This window comes from Rhea americana, unplaced genomic scaffold (genome assembly GCF_003343005.1).
Source record: "Rhea americana isolate MKP2758 unplaced genomic scaffold, rheAme1 scaffold_61, whole genome shotgun sequence".
Taxonomy (NCBI): domain Eukaryota; kingdom Metazoa; phylum Chordata; class Aves; order Rheiformes; family Rheidae; genus Rhea; species Rhea americana.
Window position 1 is genome coordinate 1,844,990 of NW_028186768.1, and position 20,349 is coordinate 1,865,338.

General features: G+C 49.7%; 1 protein-coding gene across 1 annotated transcript in view; it reads left to right on the forward strand.

The window, feature by feature from the left end:
• The window catches only part of ASTN2 (astrotactin 2), a 350,711-nt gene that overhangs the window by 46,742 nt on the left and 283,620 nt on the right, over positions 1-20,349 (forward strand). Inside the window, exon 3 of the mRNA XM_085320071.1 lies at positions 5,455-5,839. Within this exon, the coding sequence (XP_085176197.1) occupies positions 5,455-5,839 (385 nt within the window). The remainder of the gene's footprint in view (positions 1-5,454; positions 5,840-20,349) is intronic.

Consider the following 20,349-nt stretch of genomic DNA (forward strand, 5'->3'; position numbering starts at 1 on the left):
ATKCATCACCTTGTAGACAACTCCAGTGGTAATTCTTTTGATAACAAATGCTTTCCTTCCCATCCTTGGACCTGTATAAACGGTGCATCTGTTGGATATAGGTGTTTTCTGATGATTCCTCTAGACAGAACATGATATAGCAATGGTCAGTGTTGGTTTTGGATGCTTGTTCTGCAGATCAATAGTTTTGCAATCCCACAGCATTGATGCAAGCAGCCAGTCTCCAAACTCTGGTGTTTGAAGGTGGCTTCTTCTGACAGTTTTTCTTTGACATTTAAAATAAGTCTCGTACTTGCTACTTTCCAGTTTCAGCTGAAGATTGCTCCCGTGCTGTGCCTGASTTCTGCAGTTTTTGCACATAGCAAATATTATCCTCTTCAACCCTATTCTCCCTTATGCCACAGCTTTCTTCCATTCATGTTCCTCTCCTGTGRATCTTAGCAAGCCTCCACATCACACGGGGGAACTTTTAGCCAGCCTTAAACAGGCACCAGATGGACCATCTTACTGTCTTATTACATTCAAGTGCTATTTTATAGTCAGACAATTTTACCTGCTAAGTTTTATTTTGGACCCTTACGTTACACCTTTGCTTCATCTGGACTTTGTTCATACCAGGATTATAACAAGCTTTGGAGCAGGACAAAGACTATTTGCCCACTCTCCTGGAGCGTGGGGGGCTTGTAGCCACGTTGCAAGAACCAGGTGCCTTGCACGCATGGGCCCAAAGCAGGAGCGTTGGCGTGAGGATGTATACGAGGCAGTATACACCAGAGGCTGCCCTGCAGCATCAGGAGAAGGTTGCGGTGCTGAATGCCACTGCCGGGAGGGTCTCGGGCTGGGGTGAGCTTGTGCCGTGCTGGCCTGTGGTCTCTGTGGCTCCTGCTTGGCTGGCTCGGGGCACGGAGGAGTGCAGTGGGAAGGACATTACGTGGGAGAATATGCATGTTCACAGCTCAGAGGATTAAAGGCCCGTGTTCTTATCACTGCAAAACAGAGTATTATAAATCCAGTCTTAGAATACCAAATCCCTTCGCGGCTCGGCCATTGTTTGGGAATATTAAAAAGCTCTGAGACAGAAATAATCAGTTTCCGAATGACACACTGTCAAATAAAACATTTCTCATATTATCCCTTCCTTCCCCTTTCTCTCTCCCGCTCCCTCAGTTGGATAATTTGACATGAAAAATAGATTAAAATGAGGCTGGCTTGAATGCTTCCTAAGTTTGACTCTTTCTTTTCCCCAGGAAGCTCTTCCTCCGTGTGCGTTGCGTTTAAGCAAGCAGCTGCGGGTACAGGGTTGGGGACAAATGGCTCATATTGAAATCGAGCTGTCCTCAGAAAACTGATGACTGCTCACCTAAGGGACAGGCAGAGGAGACGGAGCGGGCAGCGGCRGGTTTCCGTGCTCCTCCCGGGCAGCTGTTGCAGCTGGACCTGTGGGGCTCGTGTAATCCCAACTCACAGCACRGTCAAAAGGGCTGTGAAAGGGAGCCCAGAGCAGAGGGCCGCTGTAGCGGTGGCTGGTAGTGAAGGCTGTGCTGGCTCAAGGAAGTTTGTATGGGATTTGCCTCCGGTGTGCTTGCTTCTTGCCACAGCAGCAAGACCTCCTGCTTATCGCCATGCCCTGTAATGTTCAAGAGCTGCCTTTGGGGTTTTGTGGTGGGTGGCAGCTTGGATGGGAGTTCTGGCTTACTTGAACTGRCTCTGTCATCTCCAATGGCTTATAAGGACTCCGGGCTGAAGGAGCAACAGCAGACTAGTAGCATCAGTGACTTTGGACCGCTGTGTAATTTCTCGTTGGGGCCCCATCTAACAGGCTGTTGGTTTTGCTTGCCGCGGTTCAGGCTTTTACCCCGTGGGCAGGTGCGGTGCTGATCTAGCTAGCCAGCTGTACGGCCCCTGGCACTTCCGTGGATGGTTGTGAACCATTTCAGGTGTGATTTCTTGTTGCTTGGGTCCAGCTGGCAAAGATACTCCTCATGACAGGGCTGACTGGAGTCATCCCTAGTCCTGTCTGAATGTCCAGGTTTTCTGCGGTCCTGATTCCCCACAGAGGGTGAATGTGCGGAGCCTGAGGCCGTGGAGAGGGGAAGAGCGGCCCTTTTCTGCTCGCAACTTTGCAGTTGTGGAGAGCATGCAGGAGTAAGCCCAGTCAGGAGGCTTGCTGTTATGGCTTTTCCCAATAGTCACGTCAGTGAGTTTTCTTGTTGCTCTAAAACATTACTGCAATGTCAGAGCCCTAACTCAGTTAGGAGCGCGCTGGCACAGAAGACAGACCTAATTTTGCAGTGCAGTTTGTGTTGCTGATGTTCATGCCTCTGCTGTGCCACGTGTCACTGGCCCTCCCTTTCAGAGGGTTTGATTTGCAGCCATTTCTCTCAGGCAAACAAGACTTCCAAGGAAATAATCCCCAGTTTGGTGTTGTGTGGGGTGCAGGAACTCCCAGGCCTGAGGCATCTGAACTGCTTCGTTCTGGCTCTTCCGGTAGGTGCTGTGCAGTCCAGTATGGTTCCTTCTCCTGGACTGATGGCTGCTAAAGGCCTGTGTGGGATACAGTGATAGAGGGAGATGCTCAGAACTTGTTCTTAGACTRTGTGTGGCCTGGATGGTGAAAGCCTTCAGCAAGAGGGAGTAAAGCACACTGCCACTGATTTTCACCCAGACAGAAAGTATCTGTGTCCCTTAGGCTAACCTCACTGTGCCCAGACCCTGTGTTGGGCTTGGGAACATCCTCTGTTTGCATCTCTTCCTCCTCTTTCCAGCTGATGCAAATGCATAAAATCTAACCTTGTGTTTCCTCCTCACCAGGCTTCCTGCTCTGGACCTGCTCTAGCTGTTGCTAAGGAGGACSCATGCGAGGGGGAGACCCACTACCAGCAAACTGTGTAGCACGTGGTGGAGGGAGGCTTGTGGCTCTGCAGTCATAGCAGGTTGCTGAGCTATTGGGAGTTGTGTCCCTGGCCTGGTCTAGGCTTTCCTTGCATCAGCACTGCTCCAACCAAAGGAAGTGCATTTCTTTTTGATTAGTTTGAGGTGTCCTTGGTGTCCCTTGCTTCCAAGCACAGGAGGCCAGGTAGGATCCTCGTCGAGGATGGCCTTTAGGTGCCTCAGTCCTGCAGATAATGATCCCCAGCTAACGAGTCCTGCCGTTCTCCCCGGCAGAGATCTCCGAGCTCCTGGTTACTGAAATGTTATGCGCCTTGATGGAACGTGTCAGCTAAATTGGGAAAGTCAAGCTGAGCAAAGTCATCCTGCCTGCCCGAGCCCTTCTTCCTATTAGTGTCAATTACGGCACCAAATGAGAAAACAGATGAGCATGGGGAGGGGAGGGGGGGGATCCTAATGAGAGATGCTGAACTGGCTTTTGCTAGCTCGCTTTCTGCAGCAAATCAGAGGCTTGTGCTGCTGGGATGGGCCAGGGGAACTGTGTCTCCTCCTCCCCAGCTCCCTGTCCTTCCTGGCAACCTTTGCTGTCCCTTGGCTCTGCTTCCTCTGCTCCAGGCTGTGGAGCGTTTGTTCCGTGCCCATCGCGTGTCCCAGGGTGACAACCCTCGGAGCCTGGCAACAGAGCCCGTGTTGTGACGCACTTGTGTGCAGCGCGGCGGCGTGTCACGCTCGGCTCCGCGGGACTGCTGGAGGATCGCCTGTCCCCGCGGCCATGCCCGTTCCCTCCTGCGGGTGCCCGGCCCAGCTACGAACRCGTGCAGGGGCTTTTGGGGGAGCTCTGCCGGCCTTGCAGCAGCAAGGGGGGTGGCYGAGCCCGGCAGGGCTGCGTTTTGCAAGAACCTGCTCGGAGCGCAGGCAGGCGTCGGGCTGGGCAAGAGCAGCAARCGCAACCGCAAATCCATCCAGCGGCAGCTGTCTGAGGGCCTGGCCTCCCACCTAACTCATCCTGAGAACCGYGGTTTTCGATGCCGGTCTTTATAGATGATCTTGTTTATGCCTCTGAGCTGTGCTCTGGGTATGGCACGGTGTTTTGAATTGAATGCAGATGAAATATTTACACGTCTTTCCTTTGCTTTTACGCACTCTGTAAAGTTCCTGAATATGACATTCTTTGCGCCTAATAAATGCCTGCCCTACCCTGGCAGTTACATGTCATGCTGTAAAGCCCCAATTGCTCATGCTGCTCCTGATTTACATGCCCTGCTTTACTGGTCTGCCACAGGATAAAATTGCCTCGGCTCTGCGGGGAGATTGAGTGGCTTGAAGCTAGCAAACACACATCTCTTGCTTATGTAGGGAGCAAGACAGATTGTGTCTGTATTAACTTTGCGAACAGTCAAAGGCAGAGCCGATGTCCTTCAGTGCTACCTAGCCTGTCTCCTGTGAGAGGAGAGACCGCTTCTGTGCAGCCACAGATATCTGCAAAGTATTTCTCCCTTCTCCCCGGTGGGAGAAGGAGGTAGGAGAAGAAGGGATTTTGCAGAGATCTGGGGCTGGAATATGTTGTGTGTGCCATGTCCCCAGGTCTGCCACTGACTTCTCATGTAACCTTAGGCAAATTACTTGATTGTTTTGTACRGTGAGAAACTGCACTTTGGTACCTCCCTTGTAGGGTTCAGAGGATGCATCTAGTGATGCTGCAAGGTATTCAGTGACCACCTGATGGCATGAGCAGGAGAAAAGAGCTCATTTGGAGAGCAAAAGCTTTGGGTGCAGAATGCAGATAGGAGAGGCTCAGGAGATGGGCAGTGGTGAGCAGACCAGCAGCCGGGGCATCAGACTGAAACCCAGGAGCTCTTTCCTGATTATGCTCTGGGCAAGCATGACCTTAATATGTGACCCAGCACGTCTGTTCTTGGTCCTAGGGCTGGAAAGCCCTGTCCTGTAGCTTTGCCACTGTTTCCAAGAAGGAGGGACAGCTGTCACAACCTGAAATGAAATTTTAGGGGCAGCRGTGTGTTGTGATTTGTTATGTGGTCTTTTGTGTGAGAAGTTGTGGGTCTCTATTGAGACTTGAGTGCTCCAATGTTAGTTGTTTGCTTATTTTAATAAGGTTTTTATTCCTAAATGGTGGGAGACAGCTACCTTCTTTCCTGCCTCCTTGCACAGGGGTGACGGGCTCAGAGCTACCATCACCTTGACCTGTGTGTGGCAAGCCAGGTGGGCTAGTAGAACTGAGGGGAGATTACTGAGAACCAATTCCCTGGAAGAGTGGGCAAAATAACTTGAGGCAGAGCTGCACTGGAGGTTGCTGCACTGTCCTGAYGAGAGGGCCTTCTCCAGTTTTGCTTTGCTGCATGCCAGTGATAGTCCACCCAGGAGTGACTGCATTTCCTCGTTTTCCCCCCATTGCTTGTGATTGGTTTGTGGAGCACAGTAGGATCTGCACTAATGAAAAGATCTTGAAAAGGAAGATGGAGTTTGGATGCTGGTTGCAACATCCTACTGCTTATGGATCAGGCCCTCCTGGCTCTCCTGACATTTGCTCTTTCCTCTCTCCTGCAGGGTGGTCTGATTGCTCTGCTCCTGCTCCTGTTGGTCTTCACAGTGGCTCTTTATGCTCAGCGGCGCTGGCACAAACGCCGCCGGATCCCTCAGAAGAGCGCCAGCACGGAGGCCACGCATGAGATCCACTACATTCCTTCGGTGCTGCTGGGTCCACAGGCCCGTGAGAGCTTCCGCAACTCGCGCCTCCAGGCCCACAACTCAGTCATTGGGGTRCCTATCCGCGAGACTCCCATCCTGGACGACTACGAGGATGAGGAAGAAGAAGAAACCCCACGACGGGCAGAGCCCAGCACCAGGGAGGATGAGTTTGGCAGCCAAGTGACACGGACGTTGGAGAGCCTGGGCCGGGGTGGGGAGGAGAAACCTGACTACGAGAAGAAAGGTTGGTTGCTTTTCTTTCTGCTCTTTCCCGCTTTCCATCCCCTGCTGGTCTGTCTGTCATGTGCAGTGCCACTTGGAGTGAACAGCTCAGTCTGACTGCAACTGGTACCCATAGCCCCGGAGGGAAAATACCTCTCACAGCCTCTGCCATACCTGTATGGCCTCTGTGGGACAGATGCTTGGCTGTCCAAGGTGGCAGCCGCTGCTGTAAAATTTGGTTGCTTGCTCTTGTGCAGTGGGAACTGTTAGAGCTTATTTGGTTGCATGAGCAGCTCAGCTGATAGCTCTGTGTGTGAGGGAGCAGCATTATCCCCTCCTTAGAGATGGCTTCAGCATCTGCTGTGTTGCTGATCATTTTGAGCCCTGCCAGGGACTTTGTGACGCTTGGTGGAGGCAGTGCAGAGGGAGGAGGRTAGCTGTGCAGAAATACACTCTTTGACTTTTGACCCGAGCTTTCCTCTTCGAGGCGGTTTGCAGACCTTGTCCTGGAGCTTCCYTTCCGTAGAGGAGAGTTATCTCTTGGCAGTGCTGTGGAAACRGGCACGGTTAGCTGCGAGCCCTTGCCTATCACTGTCAGCTCCCAAGCCACCAGTCCCCTGGTCCTACAGTACTCTCTCATCGTGCGTTGCTGGTGGGCCAGGTGTAGGGATTGTATGAGCTGTGTGCATAGGAGCTCCCCAAAGATGTGGATTCCTAGGATTTGGCTTGTCTACTTCATCAAACCTTACTATGAAATTGGAGTCTTCTGTTTTGAACAAAAGTCTACCCGGCATAATAAGATGGGCACGTGATAGCTCTAATTTTGGCCTAGATTGGCATATCTGATCCTAGTGATGGCAGAGACTGCTGTGACAATCCCAGAGAGTTACGGGATATCCTGCTGGGGGAACAGAGGTGGTGTTTCAGGTGTCTGAGTCCTGCATGCTCTTAGAGCTCCTGCTACAGTGACATTGTCCCAGGATCACGAGTCATTCTCTTGCTAAGTACTTGTACAGCACCTTGCACAAGTTGGCATGGGACAGTCATTCCTGGCTGCTCCAACAGAAGTACTAGTGAATAATTACTCCTGCTCAGACAGTGTGATGCACTCTTAAACAGGGTGGGAACACCAGGAGCCATACTGACTTTTTGCCTTGGATGAGTGTTAGCATGTGGGCATTAATCAGACTGGTCTCTATTCTTTAGGTGGCAGAAATGTTCATTGCTTTGCTGTAGAATAGCGCATCAGTTTTAGCAAGCAGCTGTGGGTGCGATGGGAGCTCTGTGAGCCTACTGAGCCTTGATGGTCCTTGGAGAGCTGCTCCATAAATTCCATATTTTCCAGTAGTAGCAAAACATTYCCTACCTTTTCTTCTCTGAGTAGTCAAACAAATGATCCTGCAATCACCCAYAAAGAGGGTCATCAAGGCTGCAGATTTAAGGCATACACGTAGAAGCCCTGTAAGGAGCTGGAGATGGCAAGTCAGAAACGTCTCATAGTAGGGGGAGAACTACAGAACTGAGTCCATATGGATCTGATAGAAATAGATATTAAATGTGTTCTGTTTCTTACCCATGGTACGTGGTATTCAGCCCTGCTGTAGAATCAGGCGTGGCAGGTACAGCATTATATAACATTTATAGGTTAGAATAGAAAAAGAAGCCTATAAAATTCTGCATATGTGGGTTCTTGCTGCTGCTTGCTGTAGTATCTGCCAATCCCTCTGGTGCTGACTGTGCTTATATGGTGTAATATTGGATAATGTCACTGTTGTTACGGTGTTAATGCTGTGACAGACAAGGGGAGTTGGGCAGCGAGGGCTGGGTTTGCATGTCTGTTCCTGAGCCTTGTCTGAGCAGGTGAGATTACTGGGGACACKTTGTGCCTTCACAGAAGGTGCTAGGCTGGCACTTGGAGGTGCTGTGGTCTCTTCGGGGTTCCTCCTCCCTCTGACAAAGGGCCCAAGTGCCAAAGCAGCCATGTCCAACCCAGAGAGAAAGTAGCTGTGGTGGGAAGTCAGGTCGCTCTGGGTGAAGCGGTCTGGTGTTGGCACAGTGAGTGCTAGCGCAGCTGAAGGTTGCATGYGGTAGGACAGACGGGGTTTCTCTGTCGTCACTGTTTGAATGCTTACGTCCACTGCTGGCTGCATAGGCTATCCGGGAGCAGAGGGGAGTCCATATGGCTAGTGCCTTGGCACTGCTTCTGCAGGCTGARGAAGTGGAGAGGCAAGTTATCTGCTATCGAGTTGTATGACGACTCCTGGGGGAGGAGAAGTGAGACCAAACCACCGGTGACAGATGTTAGCCATGTCTCYTAATGTGCTACTGGAAGGCGCTCAGATGCTCTAGGAGGAGGCCAATGCCTMTATAAAGCACGCGAGACTGATTTCTCTTTATTTAATTGTTCTCTTAATTGCAAATAAAACTTGTGCTGCCAGGCCATATGGCTCTGCTCTTTGCACTTGGAGCACCGTGGCTTAGAGGGACGGCGTCGCTCTGGGTCGCTCTGACCCTGCCTGCCCGCGAGGGACAGGGGGCAGAAGGCTGGCCGTGCGGGACAGCTAGYGGGGTTCGTTTCTCCTGCGCGGAGAAGAAAGCGCTTTCCCCAGAGTGTTTAGGCTAATGCACGTTTGATTGCCTGCGTTTGTCTGAAGACGGTCTCTCTGAAACTGTAACACCCACCTCTGCTTATTGAAATGTCATTAGAAAGCGTTTAACATTGTTAACTTGCAGAGTACAGCAAAGCGCGTTCAGATAAGCAGAAGCGAGGTGCGTTAGTTGTGACCGCCGAGCGACTCCGGCTGACGGCAGGAGGGGCCGCGCCGGCTCCCTTCTCGCGGCCGGGGTGGCGGGGGGCCGCCGGCCTGCGCTGGCCTCCCTCCCCGGGTGTGCGCGGCGCCCTCGAGGGCAGGGCGGTCAGGGGGCCGCCCGGGCGGCGCGCGGGGGACGGGGACCAGCGCCCGGGGGGCGGGTGGAGCCGGCGAGAGCTGGGAGGATGCACCGCGTCTGCAGGGCGCGTCCTGCAGCGGCGGCAGTCGCCAAGCGCTGTCCGAAGTGGTGGTTTTTCCCTCTTTTGAGGCAGGTTGTCGGGAGGGTGACGGTTATCGTTGCTCGGAGAAACGCGGAGGCGCCGCGGGGCCCACGGCCGCCCCGAAGCGCTGATCTGAGCAGCCGCGCCGGCGTCCGCCCCCGCGCGCGGCTCGCCGCCGCCAGCCTGCGGCGTTAAGAGACGTCTTCCCAAGCCTGCGTTCGGTGAAAGCGAACAAATGAAAGCCTTCATCTGTTGTAACTGAACTGCCTTTTTTATTCTTTCATATTCTCTGTTTTGCTTTTCTATAAATTATTTAGAATTGTATGAGTGGGGAAGACAGCAGTAACTGCGTCTCAGTACTCTTCAAAATATAATAGTAAACAAGATCTAGGGCAGAATATTAAACTCTCCAAGGRTTTCAGGAATTGGCGATAAAGTGCCTTTTATGCTGACTGAAAAATACCCCCAACCTGGGACTGCAAGCAGTCTCCACGGCCTGGATTGCCCACAGACTGCCAGCGGCTGTGAGTTACATGCACCAGTTCTCCCACCAGTTCACCTAATTACTGTGTCATGCTTTGCACCTTGAATTCAGGCAGAGAAACTGGCAAAATAACTCAGAAATGGAGATGCCCAAATCTTTCAGAAGACTTCCTGAATATTGGCTGTTCCTGCAATTTAGGAAGTGGGACCATAACCCTGTCTCAGAGAAAGCAGAAGGGGAGCACCCGGATGGATGTGCAAAGCCATGTAGGACTATTGAGTAGTTGTGACTTTTGTCCATGCAAAGTGTGCTTGAATGCCTTCCTGATGCTTGGAAATTTGGTGTCTCAGGAGTCTTTGGTCTGAACATCTATGGCACAACCCAATCCGGAGTTCTGGCTCTTGTCTAACCACGCCAGCAAAGATGCTCGTGGTGCCTGGCCCAGTGCTGGTCAGAGGGCTATGAGACGCCTCCGTTCCTTTGGTTGAGGAGTAACGCATTCTTGCACTTTTTAAGAGCCTCTCCATGTGTGTCCTTAGCAAGGTATCTTCACCACGTGTGTTTGTACCTTTCCTATTCTGGTCCCTCTGAAGCCTGCTGGCTCACAAGGTGCTTCCTCCCACAGGGTCACCTTTCCCCCTACCCCCCGTAAGGAGGCTGTCCTCAAGCAGCCAAGCTACAGCATCCCCAAGTTGCTTCTCTCTTCTGAAGGTGGTCAGAGCCTGGTATCTATAGTTCTGGTTAGGATTTCCAGGCGAAAAATATGAATACATGTGCTGTGAGCCTTGCATTCACACCTTATAGCTGGCTTGCATGTGCATGAGAAGCACAGTGGTTTGGGATGCATCAGATTTACCTTACACCCAGGCATTTTGACCTGYGCGTGAGCAGCAGGTACAGCCGGTGTTCCTGTGAGAATGTAGCAGGTGGGCTGCAGAAGCTGCAGCTGGTGTGAGAAGGTGCCACATATCTGGAGACCAATTCTGTTCTGGCAAAATTTTACAGGTGAATAAAAGGTGGATGTGTCTAGGACAACCCAGCTGTAGGATGACCCTAGTATATGGCCAGAGCCTATCTTCTCCCATTCTACCTCGCCTCCATCATCGATCTGCCTACCCTGCTTTACTCGCTTGCTTGCTCRGTCAGCAGCTGCTGGGTTTCAGCACAACTCCCTAGGACAGGCAGGAAACTGTGCCAGCTTCCCYGTGGGTCAGCTAGCACCTGGGGAAAACGCTCTCCTTGCTGCTCTTGCAGCGTAGCTTTGTGGTAAGAYATCGGCTGGGACTTGTCAGCGGGCTCCAAACGGTGTCATCTCGCAGGCTGTCACAAAAGGCTCTTTAAAGTGTCAGTCCCCAGCATTAATTACCAGGGATGGCAAATCCAGCGAAGAGTGAGGGTTGCCTCCACCTTTGTGTGCTTACGGCTTTCTCCTATGCGGTGGGGCTCTCAAGCGTGGCGTGGAGGTGTGTTGGACCTGGCCTGGCCCCCCTGGGTGCTGCCTCCCCTCCACCAGGCTGCAAGGCAGCAGGCACTTCCCGTTGTCAGGAACTTGCRCGTGCCGTGCTGCACGGTCTGTTGGGATCGACTGCACTTGCCATGGGGAACGTTTTTCTCTGGAGGTCATGCAGCAAAAACGTCTGTTTTGCAAATCACAGGCAAGCTGAGCGTGAATCCATTGAGCCAACCTCTCCTCGGGAGTCTCGGACGCGGCTCCGCAGCGAGGCGTGTGGAAAGGCAGCTCCCTCGCGCCGCTGGAGCATCTGAAGCGGAGCTCGGTGCAAACAAACAGAGGAGCAATGTGCTGAATAACGACATCTAGCAACAAGYGCGTCTGGGTGATAAAGTTAATGAAATTACAGGTTTTGACCTGATACCAGGCTCTGCTGTGGGTAGATAAACAGCGGGGCAAAGATGAGATGTTTATTTCTCCCCAGCTGCAGCCTGTAATCTGGACGCATCGTGCAGGGCCATTAACATTATTGCTGTTATGCAAAATCATTTTTGATTTGGGAAGGGAAAAAAAAAATCCCCCAACTCCCTAGAAAATGGAAAGCTGACAAAATTAGAATTGCAGCAGGAGCACAAACTGACCTGGTGACATTGCACAGAGCCCAGATGAGTTTAGACAGAATGAAAATCCAAGGCAGTTTATGAAGAAGAAAAAAAGTAGTATCTCTTATTAATAAAATAAAATAGAGCGAAGGTGGAGGCAGGAGACAGGGACTTCTTATTAGCCAAAAAAAAGTCCCTTTGTGCTGCTACAGAAACGGGGTTTTGCAGTTTTCTCATGGTTTTGGGGTTGCCTCAGGCAATTAAGAAGTCTCCAAGAATTTCTTGCTTCATGGGTCTGAAAGGTGCAGTGGTGTTTGCTGTTGTGAGATGTAATTCCTTGGTCTTTACTGGGGCGATGGGGATGAGGTTCCAGTGCATTTGAAGCCCTCTACAATTATGAGTTTTTGGTAAAGTCCTGCACGTGCAGTCACCTTCCTCACCTCCCTGTACCCCTGCTCTTCCTTGCCTCTCTGAACTGTACCTTGTTACTCCAGACAGTTGGCGATGGATGCTCCTGACAACTTCTGCCCTCCCTTGCCTTTCCTGAGCAGATGGCCTTAAGCACCAGACCTCTGGGGACTCCTAACTTGCTTTTCTCTTTTTATGTCTTTGACTCTCATCTATCATCATATCCTTTTGTCCTGTAGCAGCAGGAACACTTTATTTCTGTTCATCAAATACTATTTCAGAGGATTTGGGCCCTAGTCCATTGCAGGCAGCACTATTAGATTCTACAGTGTTACAGTTGGGACACATAGCTAACACAGAGATGGAGTTAGTAAATTCAGGGTAAATGAAAGCAGAGCAAAAATGAATATAGTGTTACTAGTAAGTTCCCCAGGCCCTCTGAGGAGAGAGGAGGATGATTATCTACCCAAATAGGTTTTAACACATTTTGAAAAAATCCTCAACTCTTTGCTAGTGAAATCCTCTTGGCATTTTCTAGCTTTGTGAAGCCAACTGTAGAGCAAGAAGAAGAGAAGATTTTGCCTAAACATATTCTCCTGAGGATCAGTGGAAACCAGAACTTTTGCATGGTGAAATGTGAGTAGAAAATAGAGCGCTGTGGTAACAGACTTGAAAATTTATGTATCTGCCATATCAGTCCTGCAACAAAGGAGCCATCTTTATTTTCTTTGTTTCTTTCATGTTTAAGAGAAGAAATAATTATTCAAGCAGACCTTCCTGCTCTTGTCACAGACACCGCAGTCTGGATATGGCCTCCAAGTCTAGACAGGAGACATGGCTTATTACCAACAGTACAGACGATGATACAATGGGAATTATCAGAGGCACAGTTGTGCTTCTTGCAGTCATCCTGAATTCATAACTCCTCAATTTTTTTTCTAATCTGCTGTGTTGACTTGGGCAAATCTCTTCAGTTTTTCTTACTTAATCCGTAGATGCTTTTCTCAGCAGTGATAGTGTGTAGCTTTTTTAGCATGCCTGAAAGGTAGCTCAGCAACTAGAATGTGAACCTAGAGAGAGAGGTTTGACTCCACACTGCCACAGGCTGCTTTTTTAAACCTGGCAATGTCACTCTGTGGTCCAGTGTTCATCTGTGAATTGGAGAAGGTTGCCAAAGTTATAAGGCAGATGTTTACATCAGGCTGCATCACCCATGAAAGCGAACTTATTATTAATCATCATCTGTTGGTGCGGTGCCTGTGAGCTTCACATGGGACCACGACCTCTCTGTGCTGGGAGCTGTATGGACCCAGGAGGAAGATGACATGTCTCCAATCAGAGAGCTTCTGGCCTGCATGTGAAGCAAGAACAGCAGATGAGGGAGGACAAGGGAATGTGAGGTCGTGGTAATATAAGAGGTTGTGGTCCCTTGCAGCCAATCTGCTCTTGGGTTTCTCTAGCTAATGTAGTGAAAGAGAATTTGAAGGAGGAATATTTTTGACAGGGTTACGAGGAGATGAATGGCTTAGGTTTGAAATAACAGAAAAAGAGCAGATAGAGGAAGGGTCAAATTAGTTGGCCAGGAAAGCGATCCCCAGAACAGCATTTGTCAAGGCTGGAGATAAGGATTTTTCAGGGACTGAGATACGGAATAGGAAGATGGATAGTTAAGCTATCTTCTGAGGATGTTACTCATAACAAATGTATGAGCTCTGGAGTATCTTGGGTGTGAGAGCTAACGAGAGGATCTGCATGAAAGGTGATGTCCCAGTAAAAGTCTGAGTGACAGGCAGGCTGAGGCCAGGCTGAGGCCATGGATGTTGTCCTCGGCGGTGGGAAGGGGCATCTCATGGAGAACCTGATGGAGAAGAGCAGCCTAATTTTGCTGAGCTCRAGCTGTCAGGCATCCCTGAGGAGAAGTCAAAGACAGGCCAGGCTCGTAGTTCAGACACTGGTATAGGGCAGCACATTGCAGTGCCAGGGCTTCTTGTCAGCGCGTCCCCCACAGCTGCCACGATGGGGCTGGGAGCTGGCTCTTTCCTGGTGCAGCCTGTCTCCAGCTGCRTTTCACTGGTGTAGGCAGATGCAGTGTGTCCGTGAATCATAGTATTAACTAGAGGCTTTCTGAGCTTTTAATAAAAAAAACAATAGCTTAATGTCTGCTGGGGCTGGAAGCTAAAATGGGACAGAACATTAGGGTGGTGTCAAATGCGTCTTGGGGCTCTATCTTCTTTTCTGTGACCTAATGGGATCATGACCCTCTTTGTATTTGTTCAGCTTTTTCCCAAATCTAATCCTCACCAACTTCTTGCATAATTCCCCAAGACCTTTTAAAATGTATGTTTGCGCAGCTCGTGTGGCTGCAGTGAAAAACATTCAGTGCAGTCCACTGGTTCCTGGCTGACAGGAATCCCACTGCAAATTTCAGCTTAGAAGAAATCAAAATAAATTAGACCCTCCAGGATAAGAAACGGGTCCCAATTCAGTAAAGCATTTAAGCACATGGTTATCTAGTGTCTCTAGTTATCAGAGCAATTAAGCATGACTTTAAGTCAAACGTRTTTAATTCCAAGTGATTTGAGTGCATTCCTGAAGACAAATGGAGAGAATATAACGATGCCAGCTGTGACTTAATGTTGATTTGAAAATGTATATATCTACCAAGGAAAAACTTTGCTTCCCAGAGACATTAAAATGGTCATAATTAATATACTATTTGCCTTTCCAGCTCTGAATCAAGAGCATCCAAGCTGGAGTTTTAGGTTTGTTTTGATCGCCCTGTCATACATCAGGTCTCAGTTTGAGTTGTCATGGGGACAGCCCTGTTGATGTCTGTGTACAGGTTTTATTCCATGGGGAGGTCCGAGTTAAGGCAAAGTGTGGAGTTGGCAGAAGGAGGTCTGTGCACGCAGAGAACCGCACTGTGGGGCTGTTCTCTGTTAATGCACTGAGCAAGGAGGGGTCTTGAGATGTAAATGAGCTGTGGGGGATTGCACTGGTGGGTGCTGCCTGGCCAGCACTTGGCTGATTGCAGGGAAGGGGCACAAGCTGCTCGGGAAGTGGCCCAGTGTGTGAAATTGCATCTTTCCGGCTAGGTCCAACCCTATTTCACAGCAGGGCAAGAGGCACTCGGGGCTTTTTTTTTTTTTTTTTTTTTTTTTTTTTTTTTTTTTTTTTTTTTGCAGCAATGAGGGAACGATGGTCTTTTGGCCTGGTGCTGCTGCAGGACTCTCCTGCACACCTTCCAAAAGCTTCCCTGTCCCATCACCTGTCCCACTTCTGCATAGCAGCTGTCTGCCAAAACAAGCTGGCCCTTGGGGAAGCTGATGTCTCCCTCTGAGCTTGTGTGTCCCCCTCTACAGGAGGCGTCATAGGCTTCTGGCAGTGCTAGTCTATCCATGGAGCACAGCATATCATGCTGGTACAAGTTTAGTGACTAGCTAAGGCTTCAACATCTCTCATCCAGCTGGGGCTTTCCCTGGCCCACCACAAGGGCTGCTGTTGAGAAAATGCTTTTAGGTTGGATTTCTTGATGAGAAGGTTTTGTTATTTTTCCTCCTCTTTCCTTTGCCTTTGCTCTATCCTGCTTGCTTATTTTACGAGACAGAGAAGGGAAGAAGCAGATGGAAAAGCGGCTTTTAATGGTGCCATGGGGAATCGAAGAGGAAAGRGGTATTATAATATACCAGCATTTCTCTGAGCATCCCAAAGGGATAGCAGTTTCATAAAGTCCCACTGGTTTTTCACTGTTTCACAAGATGTGGGCTGGTCTCACCATGATGCTACATGACTTCTCAAGCCCAGAGTAGCCAAGTGACTTGAACCAGAAGAGGAGGGTCCTCTGTAATCCCCTCTTCCAGCCAAAGCTGTGTGACTCGTAGCCCATCAAGTCAGCAGCTCTCTAAACGTGAGGTTTGTTGGGTTTTGTGGGGCTGTCTCAGCCCCTTGATGCCTGTTCAAGTTGTCACAGCAGTTTTGTGTGCAGTAGCCCCGAATTCCCCAGGTGTCCAAAATGCTTTTTATCCAGGCGAAATCACAAGCTCACAGAAGATAAGCTGTGAAGTTTTGGCTGTCCAAGGAAAACAAGCCATCAGGAACTATATTTATGTAGATGCCAGGCTCACATTGTTCATCACTGTGTGCATAACTATGAATGTTTGATAAAGCACTGCATTATTAAAGGCAGAGCTGAGTTGTAGACCAGTTGGTGACCAGGCTGGGCTYTGACAATTTTTTTTGCCTGATGCAAGATATAAAAAATAATATGGTAGCTCTTTATTCTCCTTGTGTGACCCTGAGGGACCTCAGTGCCCTTCCCAGGTATGTCCTCCCCATATCTGCTTTGTGGCACATTGCATCAGGCAGCCACCTTCTGTTCAGTGCAGATCTGGGATCTCTTCAGCTCGACCAGACACCATTTCATCAGTGAAACAGAGCCATCATGGAGCGAAACTCTGATGTTAGTTCCTGAAGTCAACCTGAACAGGAAAAGGGAGTGTGGTGGCTGGAAGTGAAGGAGAAAAACCTGCAATTTTCCAGTTTCTGCTGGAAATGAATAGGTGCCTGCCTGTGTGCATCTCTTAGGCAGCCCCTGAGATGTGATACTCCAAGCTGAGGCTGTTACTGTGCTGATGCATGTGGGGCTGTTCCAGTCTGTGGTGCCTGATGAGGTTGATAGACCTGTTTTGTCAGCCTTGGCTTGCTGCCTAGGTGTCGCTTGTCACTTCCTTGGCGTCATGGTTAAACTAGGTGGTGTGTGTTAGGAGAAGCTGGAGAGAGGGGTCCATTCTCAGTGCTGTGGAGCAGCCTAGCAGTGCTTGCCCATGTGAGCTCTGCTCATTCCTGGAGACCAGCTCACTGGCAAGGCTTCCTGGGCTTATGAATTTTATGGAGAACAAGGAGGCCAGTGCAGCAACAGCTGCTTTGCTCTGTTTATATGTCCTCTTCCTATCAGTCATGTTTTAGCTGGCTACGACACTGAGACCATTAGTTTTGTCAGTTAGCTCCTAAGGAAGACAGATTGAGGCCAGGCACCTGTACAGGCATTAGGTCTGCAGGCACCTTCTAGCCCCATTTATCATAAGGCAGCAACCTACCTGAAGGACCCAGTGGGAGGGGAAACTTATTAAAAGGTACTTCAAATCAATCCTTTCTGAAAGCCCCGGTGAGTTACAGTATTTGCAGTGACTCACCTACCCTGGAGCTCCTCCTCAGAGGACCCTGCAGGGTTTCAGCTGCTGCCCATTTCACTCAGCACTTAGCTGAGATGAGCATGGGAAGCAGAGCCCCTTGGGGTCTCGTGGTGCTCRGCCTTGTTTCCTTGCACTTGCATTTTGCAAGTATTTTACTTTCAATAGCTTGGACTCTCCAGGCATTCCTTCAGGTCCAGCTCTTCTTTTGAGCCAACAGATGAGCTCTCAGCAGCAGGCTGCTCTTGTTCTTTGGTTTGGGGTTGGGCCTAGCTGCCTACACTGATGTGCTTGAGATGTTTTTTCACTGTCACTAAAGAGGGCTGCTTTTGGTGAGCGTCTGTTCAGTGTGTGTGCAGCTGAAATTTCTTGGCCCCACTGCAAGATGGATTTTTGGTGGTTTGCACTCCTCCTTCAGGTTAAGATCACTTCTTGGTCCTCCTCAGCATGCAGTGCAGGTTTGCTGGTGCTGGGAACAGGGTCTTACTTTGCCTACTGTACAAAGGAAGTTTCATGTGTAATTAGCAAATCCATTGGCCAGATGGTACTTCTGTCCCCTTTGGGGGTAGTGCCAAGCTACRCTGTTTGGGACAGGAGGGGAATTGGTGGCAGTAGTGCAAATATGCGCTATGCTGCCAAGGAGGAAGCTGAGAGATGGGGTGTAGAAGGGGGTCACCATGCCAAGCTTCCCATCTTTGCATTCTTTGGGATGCTAGAAGTCACTAATACTCAGTTGCCTCCAGCATTTRAAGTGATGAAGTGCTGCTTCTTCCAGGTTCATCCTGTTAGCTGTGATTCCTTGGCCAGGTAGGGATGGATCTCTCTTGCCCGTGGTGGGATTCTGCCCTCATGCACCTTTCACAGCAAGGCTCCCCTTGCTGGCTTACAGCTGGTTTTATTGCTGACCTTTCCTGGGGCTTGTTGGGCATGGAAGAGAACATGTGTGGTGGGGTGGAGGGAARCTGGAGGTCAGGGCTCTGCTTTTGAGTGGCGACATATATTCTCCTTCCTGCTCCACTTAAATTTTCAATTATTTTTTTTTAACTTCAGAAGCATTAGCTGCTGCTGAGGGCCTGCCCACCTTCCTAGCTTCTGTCTACTCACTGTATAGGCTAAAAAGTTATGGCAGCTCTTTATAAAGGTAAGTTAAGAACTTCCTTACACCTGTGCTGCTGGAGATGGTGGGATGCAGGATCTGCAATAGCCCAAAGCCCTTTCAGTGTTGCAGTGGGGAAAGATGGGGCAGGCTTTTGAGGGCAAATCCTGTAACCCAAAGGCTTTTCCTTGCTGTGGTTCCCAGCAGGAGGAGAAATGGTGTAAAGGGACAAATGCCCTGGAGATGTCAGGGGATAGGTGTGTTAGGAATGTCTTTGCCTGTAGGAAGAGCTGAGGATTTCTTAGGCCAGAAACAACTCCCAGGAAGGTCAAACCTAGTAGGTAACAGCTCAAGAAGTGGTGTGACCCAGCTGGTTTGCTGGGTGTTCACATTGCAAAGGTATGCAGTGGAGGTTKTTGGACTCTGGCTCTTCAGTTATTGATCTTTCACTATGTGTTTATGATTATACCACATTATCTTAATGAGCAAGGTATGAACTTGTGGAAGTAGCAGGGGGAAAGGGAAAGGAGGAAGGAAGAAAAGCAAGGAGAATAAGGGATGAAATACAACTCACAGGCATTGTCGATAGGGCTGTGATTGTGGTTGTAGTTGGAAATGATGCCATTAATACAAYGCTTATTCATTTCATACCATTAAAAAGAATGGAAGCACTTTGCAGTTACCTAATTCCAAATAAAATTAACATTCCATGGCATTTTCCAGTAAATGGTTAATTTGCACACATGAGTGGAGGCAATTAGCTGGGAAGTGATTGAGCGCTGTGACTGGAGAGAGGAAGAAGAAGGGTCAAGGCACATGATGGTTGGAGAGGGTATTGCTTTGGGTTCTGGCTTTGAAATTCCCCTTCCCTGCGGGCTGGGGCTCCTGCTGGTTTGATTAGCAGCTCTTTTGGCTGGAGCAAGGACAAGAACTGCAGATATTTTCTCCTACTCTGGGAAGGTGGAAGGAATGGCAAAGCTTTGCATGGGAGCAAAACAGGAGAACTGGAAAGTTAGGTGTTACTGACTTGGATTAACCCCTTTTCTGCCTACTAGGACTAGGAAATCCAGAGCAGGGTCTGGGATGCCTGACTGCTGCTTGGTTGAAAGTTGCCTGGTCTATACTGGGCTGAGCCAAGCAGCTCTGAAAGCAGACTATGGCCATCCCAGCCAAATGCGTCTGGGTCAGAACCAGAGAAACTAGAYTTGCTCTCTTTGTAGTGGACTGAAACCAAAGAGGAAAACAAGGAAATGAGAGAGCTTRTCCTAACTTAGTTTAGCATGATTGGTTTAGCCGCATAAGCACTGTGTAGTGCATCCAAAGACAGCTAAGCTTGTCCCTGTGGTTGTACCCTTCCCTTGATGGGAAGTGGGTCTATCCTCTGCCTGATTTCTCCTGAGGTGGCATGGTCTAGAGAGGAGACAAGCAATGTAATTACGAGACCTGTATCTCCTTTGGAAACATGGCTGAGGGTGCTGCCTTCAGACACCTCCTGTGCTCCTTCCTGAGTCATTGGGGCATGCATGGCACAGAGGTGGTGGCAGCTTGGTGGAGAGTGAACCTGAGGAGTTTTGAGCTCTGTAGGGTGCTCCAAGGAGGCTCTCTGGGATTTCTCCTCCGCTGAGGAGGCTGCAGGAAGGTGTGGGCAGGTCTAGTCTGAAGACCTGCCATAAAACTGGCTCCTTGCAGAGTCTCTGCTCCAGCCTAAGAGGTGGCTGTAAAAAAGAGTTGTGGCTGGGCTGGTTTGTTTTAGTGGAAGGGAAGAATGGGCTTGGATTAGGGCAGGAGCAGCCCCAGGAAACGTCTGCTYGCTCCTGTGTATCGTGAAATCCTTCTAGGTCTTAAGTGACCCAATATTTTGCTGTCCTCATCCAAAGGAGGAAGACCGCTGAGGCAAACCTCTGGCATATTCATAGATCATATCTCACTGTTAGATAACAGTTAAATAGCTCCAAGCTGCAGCCTCTGCACATCTCAGGGGTTGAACCTTGATGCTCCTGTGTGGTTGCCCAATTGTGGGATCCCAACGGGCATGATTCACTCCCCTGCTTTGCACTCACTCCCATGTGAACACAAGTCTATATGCTCCTATACCCCTCCTACGCTGTATGTCAGCCTCTCCAAGCACCTCACTTTTCCCTTAGCCATCACATACTCCAAGCTTTATTAAAAACCAATGGAGACTTTTCCAGATTTGTTAAACTACTGAAAACTTCTGATCGTATCATGGTTTTCTCTGCCTCATACCAGATAAGGACTGTGCTGGCTCTGA